The 18,903-nt window shown below is 51.6% G+C and overlaps 7 protein-coding genes across 7 annotated transcripts; 4 read left to right on the top strand and 3 right to left on the bottom strand.

The window, feature by feature from the left end:
* Positions 1 to 3,542: 3,542 nt before the first annotated feature.
* Positions 3,543 to 4,395, top strand: BJX68DRAFT_267278 (SDR family NAD(P)-dependent oxidoreductase; the record flags this gene model as incomplete). Its single annotated transcript, XM_071045778.1, has 2 exons — positions 3,543 to 4,008; positions 4,076 to 4,395. 2 exons carry the CDS (start codon positions 3,543 to 3,545, stop codon positions 4,393 to 4,395), a joined length of 786 nt encoding a protein of 261 aa, XP_070898816.1.
* Positions 4,396 to 4,903: 508 nt separating this feature from the next.
* Positions 4,904 to 6,649, bottom strand: BJX68DRAFT_255568 (major facilitator superfamily domain-containing protein; the record flags this gene model as incomplete). The annotated part of the gene is made up of 1 exon (XM_071043059.1): positions 4,904 to 6,649. The coding sequence occupies one exon, from the start codon at positions 6,647 to 6,649 to the stop codon at positions 4,904 to 4,906; it is 1,746 nt and encodes a 581-aa protein (XP_070898815.1).
* An 869-nt stretch (positions 6,650 to 7,518) lies between these two features.
* BJX68DRAFT_267276 (glycoside hydrolase superfamily) lies at positions 7,519 to 10,107 on the top strand (the record flags this gene model as incomplete). Its single annotated transcript, XM_071045777.1, has 1 exon — positions 7,519 to 10,107. One exon carries the CDS (start codon positions 7,519 to 7,521, stop codon positions 10,105 to 10,107), a length of 2,589 nt encoding a protein of 862 aa, XP_070898814.1.
* Positions 10,108 to 10,750: 643 nt separating this feature from the next.
* BJX68DRAFT_276124 (GFA family protein) lies at positions 10,751 to 11,411 on the top strand (the record flags this gene model as incomplete). Its single annotated transcript, XM_071048011.1, has 2 exons — positions 10,751 to 10,873; positions 10,970 to 11,411. 2 exons carry the CDS (start codon positions 10,751 to 10,753, stop codon positions 11,402 to 11,404), a joined length of 558 nt encoding a protein of 185 aa, XP_070898813.1. The 3' UTR covers positions 11,405 to 11,411.
* A 544-nt stretch (positions 11,412 to 11,955) lies between these two features.
* On the bottom strand, positions 11,956 to 13,000 carry BJX68DRAFT_255566 (uncharacterized protein; the record flags this gene model as incomplete). Its single annotated transcript, XM_071043058.1, has 3 exons — positions 11,956 to 12,712; positions 12,767 to 12,879; positions 12,941 to 13,000. 3 exons carry the CDS (start codon positions 12,998 to 13,000, stop codon positions 11,956 to 11,958), a joined length of 930 nt encoding a protein of 309 aa, XP_070898812.1.
* Positions 13,001 to 14,043: 1,043 nt separating this feature from the next.
* Positions 14,044 to 15,602, top strand: BJX68DRAFT_238020 (SDR family NAD(P)-dependent oxidoreductase). Its single transcript, XM_071040273.1, has 3 exons — positions 14,044 to 14,487; positions 14,539 to 14,820; positions 14,872 to 15,602. Exons 1-3 carry the CDS (start codon positions 14,326 to 14,328, stop codon positions 15,388 to 15,390), a joined length of 963 nt encoding a protein of 320 aa, XP_070898811.1. The 5' UTR covers positions 14,044 to 14,325; the 3' UTR covers positions 15,391 to 15,602.
* Positions 15,603 to 16,269: 667 nt separating this feature from the next.
* Positions 16,270 to 17,850, bottom strand: BJX68DRAFT_238019 (ankyrin repeat domain-containing protein). The gene has a single exon (XM_071040272.1). The coding sequence runs from the start codon at positions 17,821 to 17,823 to the stop codon at positions 16,351 to 16,353; it is 1,473 nt and encodes a 490-aa protein (XP_070898810.1). The 5' UTR covers positions 17,824 to 17,850; the 3' UTR covers positions 16,270 to 16,350.
* Between the last annotated feature and the right edge of the window lie 1,053 nt (positions 17,851 to 18,903).

The following is an 18,903-nucleotide window of genomic DNA, read 5'->3' as shown; positions in this document are numbered from 1 at the left end:
TTTAGTTGTGAGGTATCCGATTCATATTGCTGCGAGGAATATATATTTTCAAATCTACTCTAAGGTTACATTGACTAGTAATGTACGACGGCGTGTCTTCCCCGCAATAGAGCAGCTAAAGAGGACATTGAATGCAGAGGAATCCCTGCTTTTCGGGGTCACAATCCCGGTACAATGCACCACATCAATTTATCCAAACGGTCACCCCGCAACTGACATCATACCCAGGCCTGGTGTCATGTACTTGCTTGCTAGGTCAGGTAATGATCTCCTTATGCTGTCCTGATTACTGTGGAAGGGTACTAGTGCAGCTAGCCCCTGGTTGAATGAGCTTAGGAGGGCAGACTTTCGTAGCATTACTCCGCCGGGTTGGAGACGAATTTAAACTCCGATCAGCGCTCAGACAGCAGAGTTTGTTTTATGCTTGCATAAATCAGAGCAAATTTATGTGGAGATTGGGGACAAAGAGCCGAGGCGCCGAGAACAGAGAATTGTGCACAATGGAGCGCTGTGCGCCAAATACTAGTGGTCCCCGCATCTGTGATTCAGGGTAGGATCAATGCGGGGTTGGCCTCGCCGTTTGGGGAAAAAGTTACGAGTACGACTCAGCCAGAGGCCCAGGCTCCTCATGAATGAATACAATTGGGGCCCCCATTCGGCTCCACATTCTTAGCCCTTGATGTGTTGCGACAGGCGTGCTCATCACTTCGCGACCGGGTTTCTTGACTGATCCCACAAGTTAGTGCCAGCATTCCCCGCATACTGACGTGGTAGAGTTAGAAGGGGACAGTACGAAAAGGTCGCTAGACATTAGTCCAGGCAGAAGGCCGGTTTCAACCTGATGAGAGAGGGGCGCGCACATGACTCGTTTCTCCGGGAATATGGGAGCTCTCCCCCACGGGGAGTCGCACTAATTCAATCCGACAGGAGTTGCTTTGGGACGGAGAAATCTCTTCACCATAAACCCCGGGGTATTATCAGCCGAAAATGAGGGTGACCATTACTGCGATGATACCCTGATCCACTTCTGACACGCGGGACTTGGGAGCACGTTGGGACTAAGAGTATCGCTACGACGATCCATAATATGGATTCGGCCATCCCTTGCACTTTTACCCATAGGCTTCTAGAATCAAATTTTACTGCGCCATCTCCTTTTTCGACTAATATCGGCCCCGTTCTGCCATGTTCCCTACGAATGCCAGATGCCATCACTCTAGAGTGAAGATGGCTTCTAAGGCCCTCATATTTGTGAAGAGGGGCCTGGAGCTTCTGCAACCACCGTGGCACATGCAGCTTCTTAGTTCGTCAGCCATGCTGACTGTCGGTTAAAGCCTTTCCCTCCTCCTAATTGCATGCGAGTGCATCCCTTATAAGTTTCCCTGACTGATAAGGCCTCGTGGGCCTTACCACTTTTCGTTCCACGTGGCTGAATCCTTGACGCGACCCAAATGTAGAAGTACTTTCGGTCCTTTGAAACGGAGTCGCGGGCCCTTCTCCACTGATACAACCCTATATCAATTGCTGTAATGGTGATAATCATATTCCGTAGCCTGGAGACTGAAGCCTTGAGTGAAATAGATTGTTCGTGGATCTATGGGACTCCAGCTAGGGAACACATCAAACGTGATGCAAGGTAACAATCTGTCTGAATTGGTTAAAATGCAATTGCGTAGGTCTACGTTTCTGTCTTCCCCTTCACCCTGAGGGATATCAGTTTCTTCATATCCCTAAACAAACACCTTAAACGATGATTCGATTCACGAACCCAGTCGATAACCACCAGTCCCTGTAGACCATACTCCTAGTTCTCAGCGGGCGCAAACTCGGGATAACTCAAGGAGGGCGGATACCCCATGACGAGGGTAGAGCCCACGTCCGCCTTCAGGCGATTGTAGATCGTTGTTAATACTCTAATCTTTATAGTATTGACCCTGTTGCGGCGTAGACGATCGCTAATGTCCACCTTGACATTATCCGCCCCGAACGGGCCCACGCGATCCCCATTCGCCCAGACGCGAAGGATTTTGAGGATTGGACTAACTGAGAGGTAGGCACAAATGTCCTTCACATTCGGGATAGTGAACGTGGCTGAGTGTCCACTAATCCCGTTGACGGGCTCTAGCTCTGGAGAGCTTTCTTTCCACTGGATCAAGGGCTTCTTGCGAAATGTGTGCACCGATACTTCAGGCTCGATTCAGGTTGTGTCATTGGGGCAGCCTCTCCAATCATGGATCTCCAAATCCCAGATGTCGATCGTGGATGGTGGGGGGGTAGTTGCTTCAAGGGTGTGGGTCTGCTCCTTGACGCCTCTGGCTGTCAGTTCAACCCGTGTTTATTCGCAAGGCTTGATGAATCTGGGGAAGTACACTATGGCTACGCCGGTTCGCTTGCTCGGTGCATTCCTATCCCGAGATATCCCGTCCCTTGTCGCGCACCCTGTCACCACATGCTTCCGGGAGACAGCTGCCGCTCGACAAAGAGGTGACACGGACCTTTTTGCTTTGACGTGTTGGGGAATCATGTTTTTTCTGGGTCGGTCCAGGGCCACTGCATCGCCGCCGAAGGCTTCCAACACAAACACTGGCACCTTTTACTCCAGGTAAGTGGTAGAGAGCTCCCTTAGAGCAGAACACATCTTGCATGCAGCAATAGTAGATAGTATTCCGTGCTCCTTTAGATGCGCGGATTGATTGCGATTTGCCTGTCCTCGGGGTAACCTTCACAGGAGGCTATGATCGTCACAATGAAGATCTGGGCGTGGACTCTAATAAGGTCGACTATATACTCGGTTGCAGCGCAAAGGATTAAGTGGAAAAGCGACGCCATCAATCCTCTCGTCTGAAAGACGCGACGAGTACTTGACAGCTCTAGGCTGGTAGCTGCGGTGGGATATTTAGCAGGTCCTCCCCGCAGGTTCCGTCCCTGGGACTGACCTGGCTTCTGCAGAAGCTAAACAAGGCTTGGCCCCGATGGTTTACTGTTTGTGGCCAGCGAGTTCTACAGAAGGAAGAGTGGGCCCTGGGACCTCCGTATTGCGTATGGCCACCGACCACTCAGTGGACCCGGCTTTTCGTACACGCGTATACCTAGTAGTTAGTGGGTCCCGCTAGTATGGCTCAAAGATTGAGATGGGCCCCATCCTTGATGCCAATAGCATAAAACGAGAGTGTGATGTTGCACAAAGAGATACCGGAAAGGGAGGAAACCGAGACGCGGAGCAGTTATCTAACTGCGCCGGCCTTGACCCTGGCTCAATCTGGCGCTCGGGGGTTGCTGAAGCCGCGGCGGCGAGATGATGTCGGTTAAAAGGAGAGAACATAATTAGTGGACTCTGAGGCGGATCTTCGTATAGAATACGCTTTTCGTACAGAATACGCATCGCTGTCGGATGGTCGGTTCGGTTACTCATATCCATCTGGCTCCTGATGGGTACTTCGAGGGATTTAAAGTCGACTTGTACCCTCTGCTATTGCCCTGCAACCAAAACGAGCTTTACTAAAACATATTGCCGGCGTTCACGTCATCCTCAGAATACTGCAATGGCGCAGCACGTCCTCGCCGGCAAGATCGCCCTCGTCACTGGCGGAGCAAGCGGTTTAGGAAAGGCAATTGCGACAAAGTATCTCGAAGCCGGAGCAACAGTCATCATCTGCGATATCAACAAAGAGCGCATCACGCAGACCATCTCGGAACTGTCTGCCAAGGGGACAATCAAAGGTTACGTGTATGACATTTCCAACCATGAGGAAGTGGACCAACTGTTTAGCAAGATCTCGGCTGAGTTTGGAACGCTCCATATCCTGGTGAACAATGCCGGGATTATGGACCGGTTTGACCCCGCTGGAGACCTCGATCCTGCACTTTGGGACCGAGTCATCGCTGTAAACCTCACTGCGCCCTTCCTACTCACCAGGAAGGCGATTCAAATGTTTCTGGCTCAGGAGAAGCCGGATGGGCACATCTTGAACATCGCGTCCATGGCGGGTAAGGTGGGACTGGCTGCAGGTAAGTGGGATCAAGTCTTTGCTGATTGACCTATGGTCGCGTTGGGATGAACTGACCGAAGGGGTAGGTGCGGCATACACAGCCAGCAAGCACGGACTCGTCGGCCTGACCAAGAACACTTCCTCCTTCTACGCAGACAAGGGTATTCGCTGCAACGCGTTCATGATGGGCGCGATGAACACAAATGTCACCGATGCTTTCCGCAGCGGCATCAACACGGAAGGATATCAGAAGACGAGAGATGTCATGCAAGCTCTGCGGGTTCCCCTCTGTGGTCTTGATGATGTTGCCGATCTCGCTTTGGAGTTATCGCATGGCACAAGGTCAAAGCTACTTAATGGGGCCTTGATACATGTCGACAATGGGTGGGGGAGCATGATGGGCTGAAATTGGGGTGCTGTCTCTCAGCCTTTACTATAACAATAGCACAAAATGTGAATGGCACAGTATTCGGCTTAGCTCTGGCAACGGTTCTCGTAGCAATCCCGTAATTCCACCGGGTCTTCTATTACCAACCAACATTGCGGTAGTCTGCACACGGGAGATATGGTACGTGCCCTCGTAGCCCTCCATCTGTTACACATACGGCGAATTCTCACAAAAGCATCCAAACAGCAACAATAGTGAATTTGGCTGCTTCGCAGTTGGCCCGATTGGCCGAGGATTTGCGAATGTTGTTGTTGATAAGATTGTTCCAATAGTCACAGTGGTCTGTTTCCCTACGCCGTTGTTAGAGTCCATTGTCAGAGCGCGAGTAATAAGGAATAGTTGGTTCCAAGTTAAGAAGCAAGACTACCCTAGCGTCTTCAAGCAAGTAACAACAGGTACGGATGCCTCCACGTAGGATATCGGGAGACAGAGCGGAGCCTAAAGGTGAAACCATGCACTAGCTACCCTACTCCAAATCACCCTTGCCCTCCACCTCACGTTGTCCCTTCCCTTTACTAAACCGCTGCTCCACAGCAGTCGTAACCTCCCCGGTAAGCTGATCCTTGGTTGAGGTCAAAAAGCAAGCCGACGCAAGCGTCAAGGCACAGAATGGAATCAACGAGTACCACATATCCCGATATGAGTCTGCGTACGCCTGCTGGTTCGCGGCGACGATGGAGCGGATTATCTCGGGAGAGGTGCCGGGGATCAGCGACAGGGAGGATGTGTCACCATGCGATAGCGCGCCCAGGATCTGGGGGATGAGGTCGGGGGGGAGACCAGCTTGGACTATCGCGCCTCCTACCATTGTTGGCAGGTTCGCGGTGATTTTGTTCTGGAAGATGGTGGAGATCATGACGATGCCGATGGCGCCGCCGAGCCCGCGCATCGATGTTCCAATACTGACCGAGGTAGCGACGAGCTCGTTGGGGGTGCAGATGGTCGCGATGACCGGGTTGAGAAGGGCAAAGACACCGATGCAGACTCCTGTGATCGTCGTGGGCACGAACCAGGCCGCGAGATTGATGTTCGGTTCCAGGAGGGCCATCACCCCGACACTGGTCGCTAGCAGGGCACACCCTACGATGGCCACCCACTTGACCTCCTTTGTCTTGTACACGATGAGCGCAGTCGCGACAGCGCCGGTGATTGTCCCGCCGGCGGAGGGCAGGATGTACAAGCTTGACAAGAGGTAGTCCGGCTCGAAGAGGTTGAGCACAATGGGACTCTGGAAGCTAAGAGCACCGAATGCGGCTACGCCCTCGATGAAGTTGATGGTAAGGCCAATGGCGTAGTTGCGGTGTTGGAAGAGTTGGCGCGGGATCAAGGGGTGCGTGGCGCCGATTGCCTCCCAGACGCCCAGTGCGAAGAGGGCAACTGTTCCAATGACGAGCAAGGAGATGATCGTGGCGGAATTCCAGGGGTAAGTGTGGCCCCCCATCTGCAGCGCAGCCAGTAGCAAGGTCAGGCTGGCGGTGGCAAGAAGGATGCCAACCCAGTCAAACTTCTGAAGCCGCGTTCGGACCGAGAGACTCTCTGGATTAGGGCGCTTGTTGGGGTGATAAGAGAAGAGAAGAGCAAAGGAGAGGGCGAAGAAGCTTGCCCCGAGGTAAAAGCCAACCCGCCATCCCTCATTGTAGCCGCCAACATTGTGCTTCATCACACCGGCCATGCCGACTCCGCCGCCGACCGAAACAAGACCAGTAAGCAAGGTCGTTCCTGCAACTACAAGGGATCGTGAACGCTTGGGGACGATCTCAGAGACCAACGGCGTAGTGAGGTAGCCGACCGAGAAGCCGATACTGGTGATTGTCTGGCCGCCGATGATGACGCCCACAGACTCAGCGCGCGAAGAGATCAACATTCCAGCGACCCCACAGCATGTGGTGAAGAAGAGAAAGTATCGCCGGCCAAAGATGTCAGAGAGCTCGCCGACGAAGCTGCTGATCACGCAGAGGCACAGACTTCCCACGCCTGGGATCCACGGTGCAGTACCGGATTCCTCGGGGAATGCTTTTTGGATAAATCCCAAACTTGTTCCCGGGACGGACTGCGCCCAGACGCATGAGAAGTAGGTGAGGTAGAGGGCAGCCAGGTTTAGCCAGATGTCGAGGGTCCATTCAAAGTCATCGTTATCCTCTGTCGGGTCGGGGTGCCTGACAGTTTCAAGCTCGACTGGTCGGTCTTGCTTCTCAGAGACGACTCTGTTCATCTCGGTTGCTGACATGACAGAAAGAACGTCTTAGCTAAAGATAGGGCAATATGTTTTGGAGTGTGGAAGATGGAATGACGCTGAAGGGATTGACCAGGGTTGAAGTGGGTCAATCTTGAACAGAGAGACCCCTGCTCTTATATATTTTTGAGGCAGAGATACGTTCTGGCCTCCCCGAGATCTGAAAGCACATGGGCTCTTCAGCGTCGAGCATTAGCACTGTGCTGCGAGAAGACACGCACAACATACCCAAACTCCGGCGGGGTGCCATCCTTTGCTCAACCCCATGCATCCTCCAACTTGATTTGTTGTGTGGAGCATGAGGCAAGGACTCATCTCCAGCTTTGACGAGGGTCCCAGGCAAATGCGGGGAAATTTGAACCGGGTGAGCTCTGAGTCGGATCCGGGGTAAAACCCGCCGAGAAGGAATGGCCATGAAAAGATCGTACTCGTATAGCAAGCTTTGGGACTAGTGCCTTCGCAAGCATCCCCTGTGACTCTTGTGTTCTCGCTCTCTCGGGCCGAGTAGGGCTGTTGAATTAACCGCGGATCGATACGAAGCTGCCTCGAGCTGTTCTGGCAAAGAATACGAACCTCCCAGATTAAGCTGTTACGGTGAAGGATCCGAGTACGAAGTATCCTCACTCTGCTTATAAAGAGCCAGCCGTGGTTCGTTTAAACAGGATAGAAATGCCTGCCCTCTATTATCCGAGACAGCAGTGGTACGACAGCAATCTGCCGAGCTTCCTTGTACACATCTCATTACACTCTACCCCAGTCCTTGGTTCGAGTCGCAAGATCGACTCTATACAGTATATTTCACAACCACGCAGTCTTGTGCCACGGCTTCCGTACGATCATTCCACAGTATGGCGAACATCAAGCCGCGAACCAGGACATCCTTTGACCATGGCTGGAAGTTTCATCTAGGTGCTGACATCTTGGCTCCCCGCCGTCTAGTGGGCAAAGCTGGAACAGCCAACGGATGGAGTGACCTGACAAAGGAAGAGCTGGAGCAGTACAAAGGCGAGGCAACCGCAATCGAGAAGATGGGAGGAGCCTTCCAGGCAATCCAGGTTCGTCCCAGAGACGGTGACGCCTCATGGACCGAGGTCAACCTTCCACACGACTGGAGAATTGAGCGAAACCCCGATCCAAATAACAACTATCCCGTCGACTATCCCAAGGGATGGCACGCGTGGTGGCCGACAGGTGTCGCGTACTATCGCACGGTCTTCCCAATAGACCCACTTCGTCCCGGCCAACACGTCCAATTGACCTTTGATGGGATCACCGGGGAGTCGAGCGTCTGGCTGAACGGCTTCTGGATCGGAGGCCAGACGACCTCGTACACACCGTTGACGCTTGATGTGACTGAACTGCTTCGTTCGGATGTTCCCAATGTCCTGCTAGTCCGGAGCGATTCGTCCGAGGCGGAGGGCTGGTGGTTGGAGGGTGGCGGCATCTATCGACATGTTTGGATGGAAACTTATGGCGATGTCCACATCCAGCAGAATGGGATTCTCGTTACTACCCCGGACATCTCTCCCGAGCGTGCTCTAGTGAGGGTGGAAGTAGAGGTCGGGAACCTCGCTCTAGATACGGCTGCAGTGACTATTGAGCTCATATTCACTGATCCGAATGGCAACACGCTCAGTCTTGCTAAAGATGCCACGATCTCCTCGGTTTCTGTGCCAGGCATGTCGCAGCGCACTGTTCGGAAAGAAGTTTTGCTCGAAAATCCAGAGGTCTGGAACATCGGAAAGGGCACCCTCTATACGCTGACCGTCCGTGTCGTCGGGCAGCAAAGTGACCACTTGCTGGATACAACAAGCATCCAGTTCGGAGTCCGCAGGATCGAATGGGCAGAGGATGGCATCATCATCAACAAGGTCAAGACCAAGATCCAAGGTGTCAACCTCCACCAAGACTTTGGCTATTACGGCAGCGCTCTACCAGACCGGATCATCGAAGCCAAGCTAGACATGTGCGCTGAGATGGGGGTCAATGCCATTAGAGTAGCTCACCATTCACCTACACCAGAGCTGGTCCGCCACGCCGATCGCATCGGGATGCTGATCCTGCCAGAGCAGCGCAATATGAGTACTTCTGCAGCTAGCATCGAGCAGTTACGCACCATGGTTCGAGCCTTTCGCAGCTCGCCCTCGATTTTCATGTGGAGTCTCGAAAACGAAGAACTGTCCATGCAGGGGACACCCCCGGGGGCCGCTGTCCTGGCTCGTCTCATCAAGGAATGTAGGGCGCTGGACCCGACTCGCCCCGTTACTGTGGGCGGTGTCATGAACCTCGCCGACACCAAGACCGGTTATTACCAGCAGCTCGATGTAATCGGGATGCACTACCGATGCTTGTTTGGTACCCTCGACGAGTCCATTGCCTTGCACCCAGGTCAACTTCATGTCCTGGACGAGGAGGGCCTGTATGCCTGCACCCGCGGGGTTTACCACTACGACAAGGCTGGCGCGTACTCGGGCTCATTTTCCTATATCCATGAAGCTCTCTTGGACCGCGACGAGCCGCAGGCGAACGGCGCGATTGGCGATATCGATCCCAGCAAGTTCTCCCCAATCATTGCACCAAACATTACCCTGGCCTTCTCGCATCCCAAGGTCACCGGTGGCTTTATCTGGACAGGCATCGACTACTACGGGGAACCGGCCCCGGCCCGCTGGCCGTGTGTCGTTGGCGCCTATGGACAACGGGATCTTGCTGGCTTGCCAAAGGACTATTACTGGCTTGTGAGAAGTGTCTTCAAGCCTTCGGAGCCCATCGTCCACGCGTTCCCCCACTGGACTTGGCCCGGGAAAGAAGGCGAGAATTTGCCGTTTGCAGTCTACTCGAACTGTGATGAGGTCGAGGTCGAGATCAACGGGACGGTCATAGGAAACCGTTGGCCGGTGATCAACCACAAAGCGCAGACACGGGAGGGAGTCCTATATCAGCCTGGTCGAATCTGTGTTCGTGGGTTCCGTAATGGCGTTGCTGTTGCCGAGCACATACAGGAGACAGCTGGTGTGCCTTCTGCACTGAGGCTCCTCTCGGACCGTACGGCTCTCAACGCCTCTGGGAGGGATGTGGCAGTTGTTCGAGTTTCAGTTGTAGATTCCGAGGGCCGTTTCGTGCCGGATGCTACGGACGAGATTTTGCTCTCTGTCAGGGGGCCAGGCCGCGTTGAGGGGTTGTGTAATGGTGACACGGTGTTTTCAAAGTGCCTCCGGGCTATCGACAAGATTGCGCTGTTCCATGGACAGGCTGTTGCGTTTATTGAGGCTGGTAGGGAGGAAGGCGAGATCGAGATCCTCGCCACTGGCAACGGACTTCAACAGGCCCGGACGACAATCCGGGCTTCGAGTGAACCGATCAATGTGGGTAAGCTGATCCCTGCTCTTGATGAGAGGCAGGCATCCGTGTATGGGACGCATAGGAGTTTCGCATAGGCGGGGGATTCTTTCTTCAAGAGAAATTTCTCATAGTCAAGTATAGTGGAACCCAATTCATCGTGGTTATAGTCTAAGCCCTACCATCTGTCTATCCTTTCTTTCCTACCCGGCGTTCTGTATTGGCCGGGCGGAAGTTAACCTTAGAAAAAGGAAAGCATACATAGGTGCCCTATTTGAAACTCATAGAGTGCAACTTGAATCAAGGGATTGAGTTACCCTGCTTCTTATTTTCCAATATTTCCAAGCTCGGCAAGTTGCCCACGGAACGATCACTAATCAGTATTTTATGCTGCTCCGTCCGTAGTGTTCCACCGGTACTGTCAGATCATCCTATTCCAAATTTGGGTAGTTACACACGGGATGATTACTAACCTTTTCTTATGCACTGGCTGTACCTTGATTCATGTACACAATGGTACACACGGACTGATTAGCATCCGAACGGGGGGTGCGGAAAGCTCAGCTCCCGGTGGGAGCCCCGGTGGGCTCCTCCGAAGGTTAATGTGGCACACGCCCAGCAGCCACGGTTCAATCTCCAAGATTATCAATCAGGACCAACTTATGGATGGTAAATAAGATATAAATGGAACATGCGCTCAAGCTACTGGATCTGGCCCGATAGCCTGAGTGTGACGAGACTATGGTTGCAACATCTGATAACACGAAGCCCCATCTCCCTCTTGCGGGGAGCGCCAGTGATGGCTGGTCAACAGGGGAAGAGGCAACTGCTACATGCTACTGCGGAGCTGTGCAGTTGGCATTTGTAAGTTGCTCCTCGCCACCAGCGCCAGGCGCAAGCCTTTTCCAGTTCCAGGGTCGTCCCCGACGTACTTATGTCCCGCTAATGTCATTTATGCAGCCAACGCAAGGCCCCGGCCTCGTCGACACATTCATCTGCAACTGCACAGACTGCCACAAAATCACTGCGTCCATGTTCTCGACCATCTTTATCATCAATGACGCATATCTGAAACATCTGCGCGGCAAGGAAACCCTCTCAGTCTATACCCAGTCAAAGACCACCATCAGCGGCAAGGCAATGACGAACTTCTTCTGTTCTGTGTGTGGCTCGCTCATGTATCGCACGAGCGAAGTGTTTCCGGGACACAGCCTTCTGCGCACCGGGACGGTCGATGATTTCAGTCTGCATGAGACGAAATTGAAGCCTAGGTTTGAGGCGTTCACCAAGGACCGCGCAAGTTGGCTTTGTGGCGTAGAGGGTGTTGAACAGTTTAGGACGACGCCTCCGACGGTTGGGGATACGGATATCAAGGCCTCGGCTTCAAGTACTTGAATTATTGGACAGTTGCACAGAGTATACCTGTGGCATTTCTGTTACAAGACTACCGTAGCCAGTCAGCCTAGAAATTTTCATTCTCAGTTACCTACTCGCTAGTTAGTCAAATGGCCGCTGTATTCCTGATGTGGTTTACGCGGTCAGACGGGTATATTAGAGAAGGATAGACTGCCAAAAATAAAGCGTATATCATCAGTCTCCAGTTCTGCGAGCGGTTATTGAAAGCTTCTTCTGTCTGGCTATGGCACATTGATTCTCAAAGCACACGCCATCTAATCTTAGTGCAATGCATTCACTGATTCTATTCCACCTGGTTAATACCTGGTTCCTATTTGCATCACAAAGCGCTCAGCCTCCAGTCGACAAAACCCAGGGGCTCGGCTAAGACAAATGCAAGATCTGTATAGCATTGAAAAAACAAGATTATATTTGAATTAGGGAATACATAAGTAACTAGGCTTATCCAAAGGCTCAAGCCTAGATATATCTCTTCGTTCACTTGTATCCTGGGCCTGTCTCTTTTTCTTCCTTGACGAGTAGTTTTGGCACTAATGGTGGTGGATACCATCAACAAGGCACTCGAAGTAGGCCGGGAGCGAGGTAGGGCAGGTAGTCACAGTAACCGTCTTTGTCCTGGTGATGGTTTTGGTGTGGTGGGGATTACAGGTTGGCTTTGTGGTGGTTGTGAAGGTGGACGTTGATTGGGAAGTGGTGGAAGAAGTTGTTGTTGTGGATGTCGTAGTTGTGTCTGAGGTTGATGTAGATGAAGTAGAAGTAGTTGTGGGTGAAGTAGTCGTGTCTGAGGTAGTTGTGTCTGAGGTTGTTGTAGATGAAGTAGTAGTGGACGAAGTAGTGGTGTCTGAAGTTGTGGTGGTTGTAGACGAAGAAGTCACCGTTGTACTAGTCGAAGTTGTTGTAGTGGAAGTTGTCGTAGACGAAGTCGAAGTCGAGGTCGAGGTCGAGGTCGAACAAGTAGTCTCCCTCTCTGGCGCCCAGAACTGAATATCATCAAAGTATAGTGTGGTGTAATTGCAGCCATACGCGACGTAGAATGTATACTCAGTGGCTGTAGGGGTCCAAGTAACTGATAGCTGCGTCCAACCCGCGTCGGGCGCTGCAGAAGAGCGACCAATGTTCTGTACAGGCGTTCTACCATATCTAACAGCAATGCTGCAAGATTCTACTGTGATACCAGGTAGTGAATCATAGCGATACCACAGCGAGATATTATGCGGCTCGCCTGGGCTCTCGATGGTAACTGGTTGCGTAGCATACCAGGCTATGTTGTCCTCGAAGGGCTGGCGGCTGTAATGGTTAATGACCAGGACCAGCTAAACCAATACGTATCGATGTACTTACAGCACCCAGGATCCGTCATGTGCGTTTTCTGCGTCCTCCACAATATCAGGTGGCGTACCCGGGCATCCCGCGGTACACCCCTTCACTACGTCCCAGGGTGCCACGCTACCAGTCTCAAAGGAAGGGTTTCTCAAGTATCTGCCGAGCTGGAATGGTGCAAGTCTGCGCGATGACTGGTGCTAAGCCTGCAAGAAGCAGAGCTCCCGTCATTGCAGCTGTGCGGAAGTGGCCCATTGTTGTAATGATATTGGTTAAGAAAAGAAGCAGTTGCCAGAATCTGGTATCGAGCAGGAAAGGGGCAGATCAGAGAAACAAATCTGGGGGAGGACAGAAGCTATATATTCTCGTGTCTAGCCGCATTTCCTCAAAATTTTCCGGCCCGGCCTGCCGTAAGATACGAAAGGGAGCGCGCTTGATCGTACCAATTGCCTAGGTAGGGCCTTCGGAGTTCCTGGTGAAGTGGGGACCAACAAAAACCCTTTCTCCACCAAAAGACACTTGATCTAGTCCCTGAAAAGATAGGTTCGCATAGACTATTGAGATTAGGCTTAAACTACTGCCCAATACGGTCGACGCTAGCTTATAAAGGTCTCAGCCGGAGCCTTGGCTAATTGGTCGCCCTGCTCCTGGACGACAACAAACATTGGTGACGTGGCGCCCACATTCTTCTGAATGATGAGAAAACTTTGGTGACTGGATTGCTAAAGGGAGCAACCTAACTAATGGTGTTTCATGAATTGAGGCGTACGCCTTTAGGACAAGTATTCCGGCCGAAGAAGAATTTCGGGGTGGACCAGTTCGGAGAAATCCGTCGAGTCGAGTGTGGAGGCTGGCTGAGCCCCACCGGTTGGAACTCCTGACACCAACCAACGGCGAACCCGATTTTCAGCCAGCCCAGTGACATCTCATGGTTGCACGTTGGGTCTCCGCGGAGGTCCTTTGTGCCTCCGCTAGGTAAGCTCTTTTTTTCCTTCTCTTACGGCATTAGGAGTGGCAGCCCTGGGTTACGAGACCTAGAAAATGGGCTGAACTGGAAGAACAAGTACATAGTGGTCTCCGGATAAGTTCGCCGAACCCAATAAAAAAATGTGCGTGTCATCGAGGCAGCGCGGGTTCGCGGGCGGGCGTGAATGGCTCCACCAGAACACGATCTATCATTCGTTCAGTGAGTCTAGACTTGAGTCTGGCCTTGTGGCGTCCTCACATGCTCCCGGGCGCACCGTAGCTACATACATATATATATGTACATACAGCAACGCCAACAATAGGCAAGGTCGGGGGGCTGGCTGACAGGAGCCCACCGGAACTGGATGGAATCCAACCAGTTCGAGTTCGAGTATCTTGTCCGTGCTTTTCATCTCGATTGTGGCGTCCTCAACCTCGCATGTTGTCGGCGCCAATGACACCCTCAGCTACCCCGCGGTTTGTGTACTGTAACTCAGCTGGAGCGTGCTTACTGCTAGGCAGTATAAATCCGCGTTTGCTGCCCCAAAGTCTCTTTCTCTCAAGTTTAAAATTCTGACCTAGCACCTCGTCCTCTAACCACTATCAAATCAACAATGGCCGACGCAAATACTGACCCAAATCTCTTTGTCAAGGCAATGGCCTTTACAAAGAATGCCCATCGCGATGTTTATCCTGCCGTAGACCCCAAACAGCCCAAGCTGTCGCAGGCGGGAAAAGTGATTGTTATCACTGGTGCCACTCGAGGACTAGGAAGGGTAAGACCCAACAGAGCAAAGCCGCGATGCGAGAGGATTAAAGGAAAATAGGGATTCGCGATTGCATTCGCCCAGGCTAAAGCAGCGGCGATTGCGCTTCTTGGACGCTCTGCTGATGCCTTGGCTGAGACGGAAAAGCAAGTCAAGGAGATTAGCTCTGAAACAGTGGTTCTCTCCTTGGTTGCTGATGTGCGGGATGAGGCGGGGATTAATGCTGCATTCGAAACAATTGTGGCCAAGTGCGGTGTCCCGGATGTCCTTATCAATAACGCTGGATACCTTGTCAACGAGGTGATTGGGGAGTCCACTGTTGAGTCGTTCTGGACCGTCCAGGTTAGTTGTATTGGTCCTTGACTATACGCCGCTCCTAATCATCAGCTGTAGGAAATTAACGTCAAAGGTGTCCTAATCGTCTCCAAGGCCTTCCTTAAGGCAATTGAAGCCTCTCCAGAACAAGAAAGAACAATCATAAACTTAACCTCCACCTCAACCCAAACCACTGGCATCGCCCTTGACGCGTACACCGTCAGCAAAGTCGCCGTGACGAAACTAACCGAGTTCCTCGCAGCCGAGTACCCCGCCATTACATCTGTTAACCTTGACCCGGGCATGGTTGCCACAGACATGGGCGTGAGTGTCCCTATAATTGCGGCCTTCCTGTATGACACAGTGGAGCTTGCAAGCGGGGCAGCGGTTTGGCTGTGTAGTGGGGACAGAAAGTTCCTGTCAGGCAGGTATTTCTTGGTAAATTGGGATGTGGAGGAGCTGGAGGCGCGGAGGGAGGAGATTATAGCGGAGAATTTGCTTTCTTCGGGCGTGCGCAGGGGGGATAAGGTGCCAGCGGAGGACGAGCTGGTTATTCATGAGAAGACTTTGACTGTTGTTCAGACGGTTTATCATTAGCTTGGTTGTGTGTGTGCGTTTACGACGCGATAGTTATGAGGATAGCCTTCTTTCATCTAGGATTCTTCCTACCGCTGCTATACTACCCTCTGCTCGAAGAATCTGTTACCTGGATTTAAGAAGCTATGTAGCATGGTTTGGCGTTTTCTAGTAGACTACAAATTTAGCAAAGACCAAGCATTTTTTAATCTGATGCTAGTATCATACCGCGGGCATTGTGCTATCGCCAAGGTACTTCTTAGCCAGGGTTCAACTATGGAGTGCAAGGACACTAAGTATGGTCGAACACCTCTATCATGGGCTGCAGAACGTGGACCTGAGAAAATTGCCAGGCTGCTTCATCAGGCTGGTAACAGAATCCTCTAGCAGGCCTTGTCAATAATTTGTCGTGGCGGCATTAGTACATTCAACACAATGTGAAGAAAAAACTGGGACGTACAAATGGTGATATGCATCTTGATAGGTGAACTCGCACTAGAGCCCAGATAAGGCAGGAAAACATATATCAACCAGCATCCTCTCATTATCAGGGTGTCGATTACCCAATGAATAATGCGCTTCACGTGCTGTAGGAATGGCTGAAGCTGAAAATTGGAAACGGTGCGTTAATCGGCAAACTATGATAGATACAGTATCCAAGAGCATCTAGATCTAGAATTAGCAAGCGATGGGGATGATTAGGCTTTGTTCAACTAGCGAAATGCCCCGGATCCACTAAACCTTGGCTTCTTTTCTTGTTATGAAGAGTTGCTAATAAGATTCTACTGTAAATAGACTCGGCACCTTGACCTGTTCTCAAATCCGAGGTCATTTCACTCCAGGCAAAGCCAAGAGTTGATTAATATGGATCATGATTCCGCAATTAGTGTAACATAAATACTCTGGCCTACACTATCTAGAGCACAATCCTGTTCACAAAGTTTTTGCTTTTCTCTTACCTCTTTACTCGAGCATCCCTCGCTAACAACATGAGGACTCCGCCGCGCCCGCTGCAATCAAGAGCTTTGCGATATCCTGATACCCATACTCACTCGCATACCACAAAGCAGACCTCCCTTCCCCATCATCAATATTCACATCCGTCTTCAGGTGGCTCAGTAAAGCCTTTACAACCGCCACATGTCCCTGTTTCACGGCATATATAAGCGCCGTAAATCTATGCTTGGATTGAAGATTGATGTCGATCTTGGCGTGGGCGAGCAGGAGCTGAACGTGGCCCAACAACCCATGATACGCCACCCACATTAGCGGTGTTAGCCGGTCGGCGTCTGGCGCATTCACGTCGACATCTTCGCAGTCAGCGAAGAGCTCCAGGGTTGCGCGGTCCTCTTGATGCGCTGCAATATGGATAGGCCGCATCCCCGACTTTGATGCCTGGTTCGCATCAACTCGCGCGTCGGCAAGCAGGAGCTTGACAACAGCGAGGTCGGCAGTTTCGGTTGCCAGGTGCAGCGGCGTCCACCCGCCAACGTCTGTTGTGCAAGGGTCTGCACCATATTCGAGGAGCTGTTGCGTGATATCCGTTGTCCCCAGCCTGAGAGCCCTGCAGAGCACTGTCTCTTGTTTTCTATTTCGTCCGTTTGGATCCACGCCGCGGTCGAGTAGCATCTTGACAATCCGCGCGTGCAAACTATTGACTGCGACCCACAGGGCTGGTCCGTCGTGGTGGTATGCAACTGAAGGATTGCACCTGGGCGAGGACAGAAGCACCCTTACAACGTCCTCGTATCCCTTTGCACATGCCATTATTAGAGGAGGGTCCTCGTACATGGTAATGAAGTCAAGGTCGACCCTGTCGTCCGCGACTAGTTCTCGCATGACAGCGGTGTGGGCATTAAGCGCTGCCATAAACAGAGGAGTCCTGCCATGCATTCCCACACTATTCAGATTAACATCATCTCTTGCAAGCAGCGACTGGACAATCTCTAGATGGCCGCCTTGACATGCCAGCCAGAACGGGGACGAATAGGACGAGTCCTTGATATCCGGGTTAATGCCCTTAACTGCGAGTAACCTCTTAACAATTGCCAAATGCCCACCCCGCACGGCGACACTAAGTGCAGTATTACTCCCCGCTGCACACCAGTTAACCATGGCACCTTTTGTAAGGAGGAACTCAACAACGCTAATATGTCCCGCGCCGCTGGCAAGAATAAGAGGCGTTGCCCAGCTGTGATGGATACTAGCTGCATCAATGTTTGCTCCCCCTTCATCGAGCGCATATGCTATTGCCGTTACATTCCCAGAGAGAGCTGAAGCGTGCAGAGCGCTGGAGTTGCTGTTGGCTCCGTTAAAACGGTAGAGCTCGCGCCTTCCAATGGCGTACAGCCGGCGGTTTGTGCGAATCAGCGCGAATATGTCCCCCTCAGAGTCAAGATGTGTGGCGATGATCATCAAGAGCAGCTCTTCGGGGAGCTCGAGGAGGCTGGACATGGTAACGATCGTTGGGGTATGCGGAGTTGCGAGTTTGTCAATGGCTTGATCGCCCCGGCCTGCCTGCCCTCCTTTTTAGAGCCCGAAACTGGGTGCGCCCCGCCCCGCACGCTTGGCAAACGGTCAACCTTGAGTCTATCGGCTGTTCCCGGACTCATCGGCAGCCCAATCAGACATTTTCCACAAATCTATTCGCACCAATCCGAGATGGCCATTCAAGTTAGCATTGGTCGGTACACATTTTTTTTGGTGGGGGGTAGGTCAAGTATGGAGCTTATAAAGAGTTATCTTGGTAGGAAGAAGTGCAAAAGGTCTATCCCCCGCTTTACTATTATCAAGAAGAGTCCAGCTGTTATACCTCTATAAGGACCAATATTCTTTTTCTCTATGCTCTCCGCCCTACTTAGGCCCTTCATGTTTTGATTGCTTGTTTAATTCTTGAGTAGGAATGATCTAGGTATTGAATAAGCTGTATACGTAATCCGCTAGCGTCATTATCAGTTATCAGGTGGCCAGATCTTAGAAAGTGACCACAACACTTCAGAAAGTCTTTGGCGACCAAGTCTTAGATTACTGCTAGTAGAGCTTGCGTCGGCGCTTGAGGAGACTACAAAGTGGGATCAGCTCCCTCCAGGGAGCAAGCAGTTCGTTGATCACGTCCTGATACTGAACCACCCAAATGGCACCTGTCGCGACGACTTATGTTCCCAAGGATATCATAAGAAAGGTAATTATACAGGGGAGTCGCAATGTAGATAACTTGTTACTAGGGTTAAATAAGTACATGCCGTAGAATAACTTGTAAAGCTTAAGGGTATAACCACCAATTTATTAATAAGGAGGGAAGGAAGTGGAGAAACGAAAAATGCATAGTAATAAAACTTATTAGGAGATAAAAGATGGTGGCTATAGTAAACACTAGGATATAGTGGTTCTGCGGGGCACTATCCTTAGCCAGGCTAGTTCCTTTAAATAGTGTGGCATTAAAGAGCTACATGTCCTCTGCTATAAGCATTATATAATTAAATAAGGAGAAACTTATACCAATCATAAAGACTTTTTCTTTACACGCACAGATTG

This window comes from Aspergillus pseudodeflectus (assembly GCF_044049435.1).
Source record: "Aspergillus pseudodeflectus strain CBS 756.74 chromosome Unknown BJX68scaffold_23, whole genome shotgun sequence".
In the NCBI taxonomy this organism is placed as follows: Eukaryota; Fungi; Ascomycota; class Eurotiomycetes; order Eurotiales; family Aspergillaceae; genus Aspergillus; species Aspergillus pseudodeflectus.
This window is presented reverse-complemented; position numbering and strand designations above follow the sequence as displayed.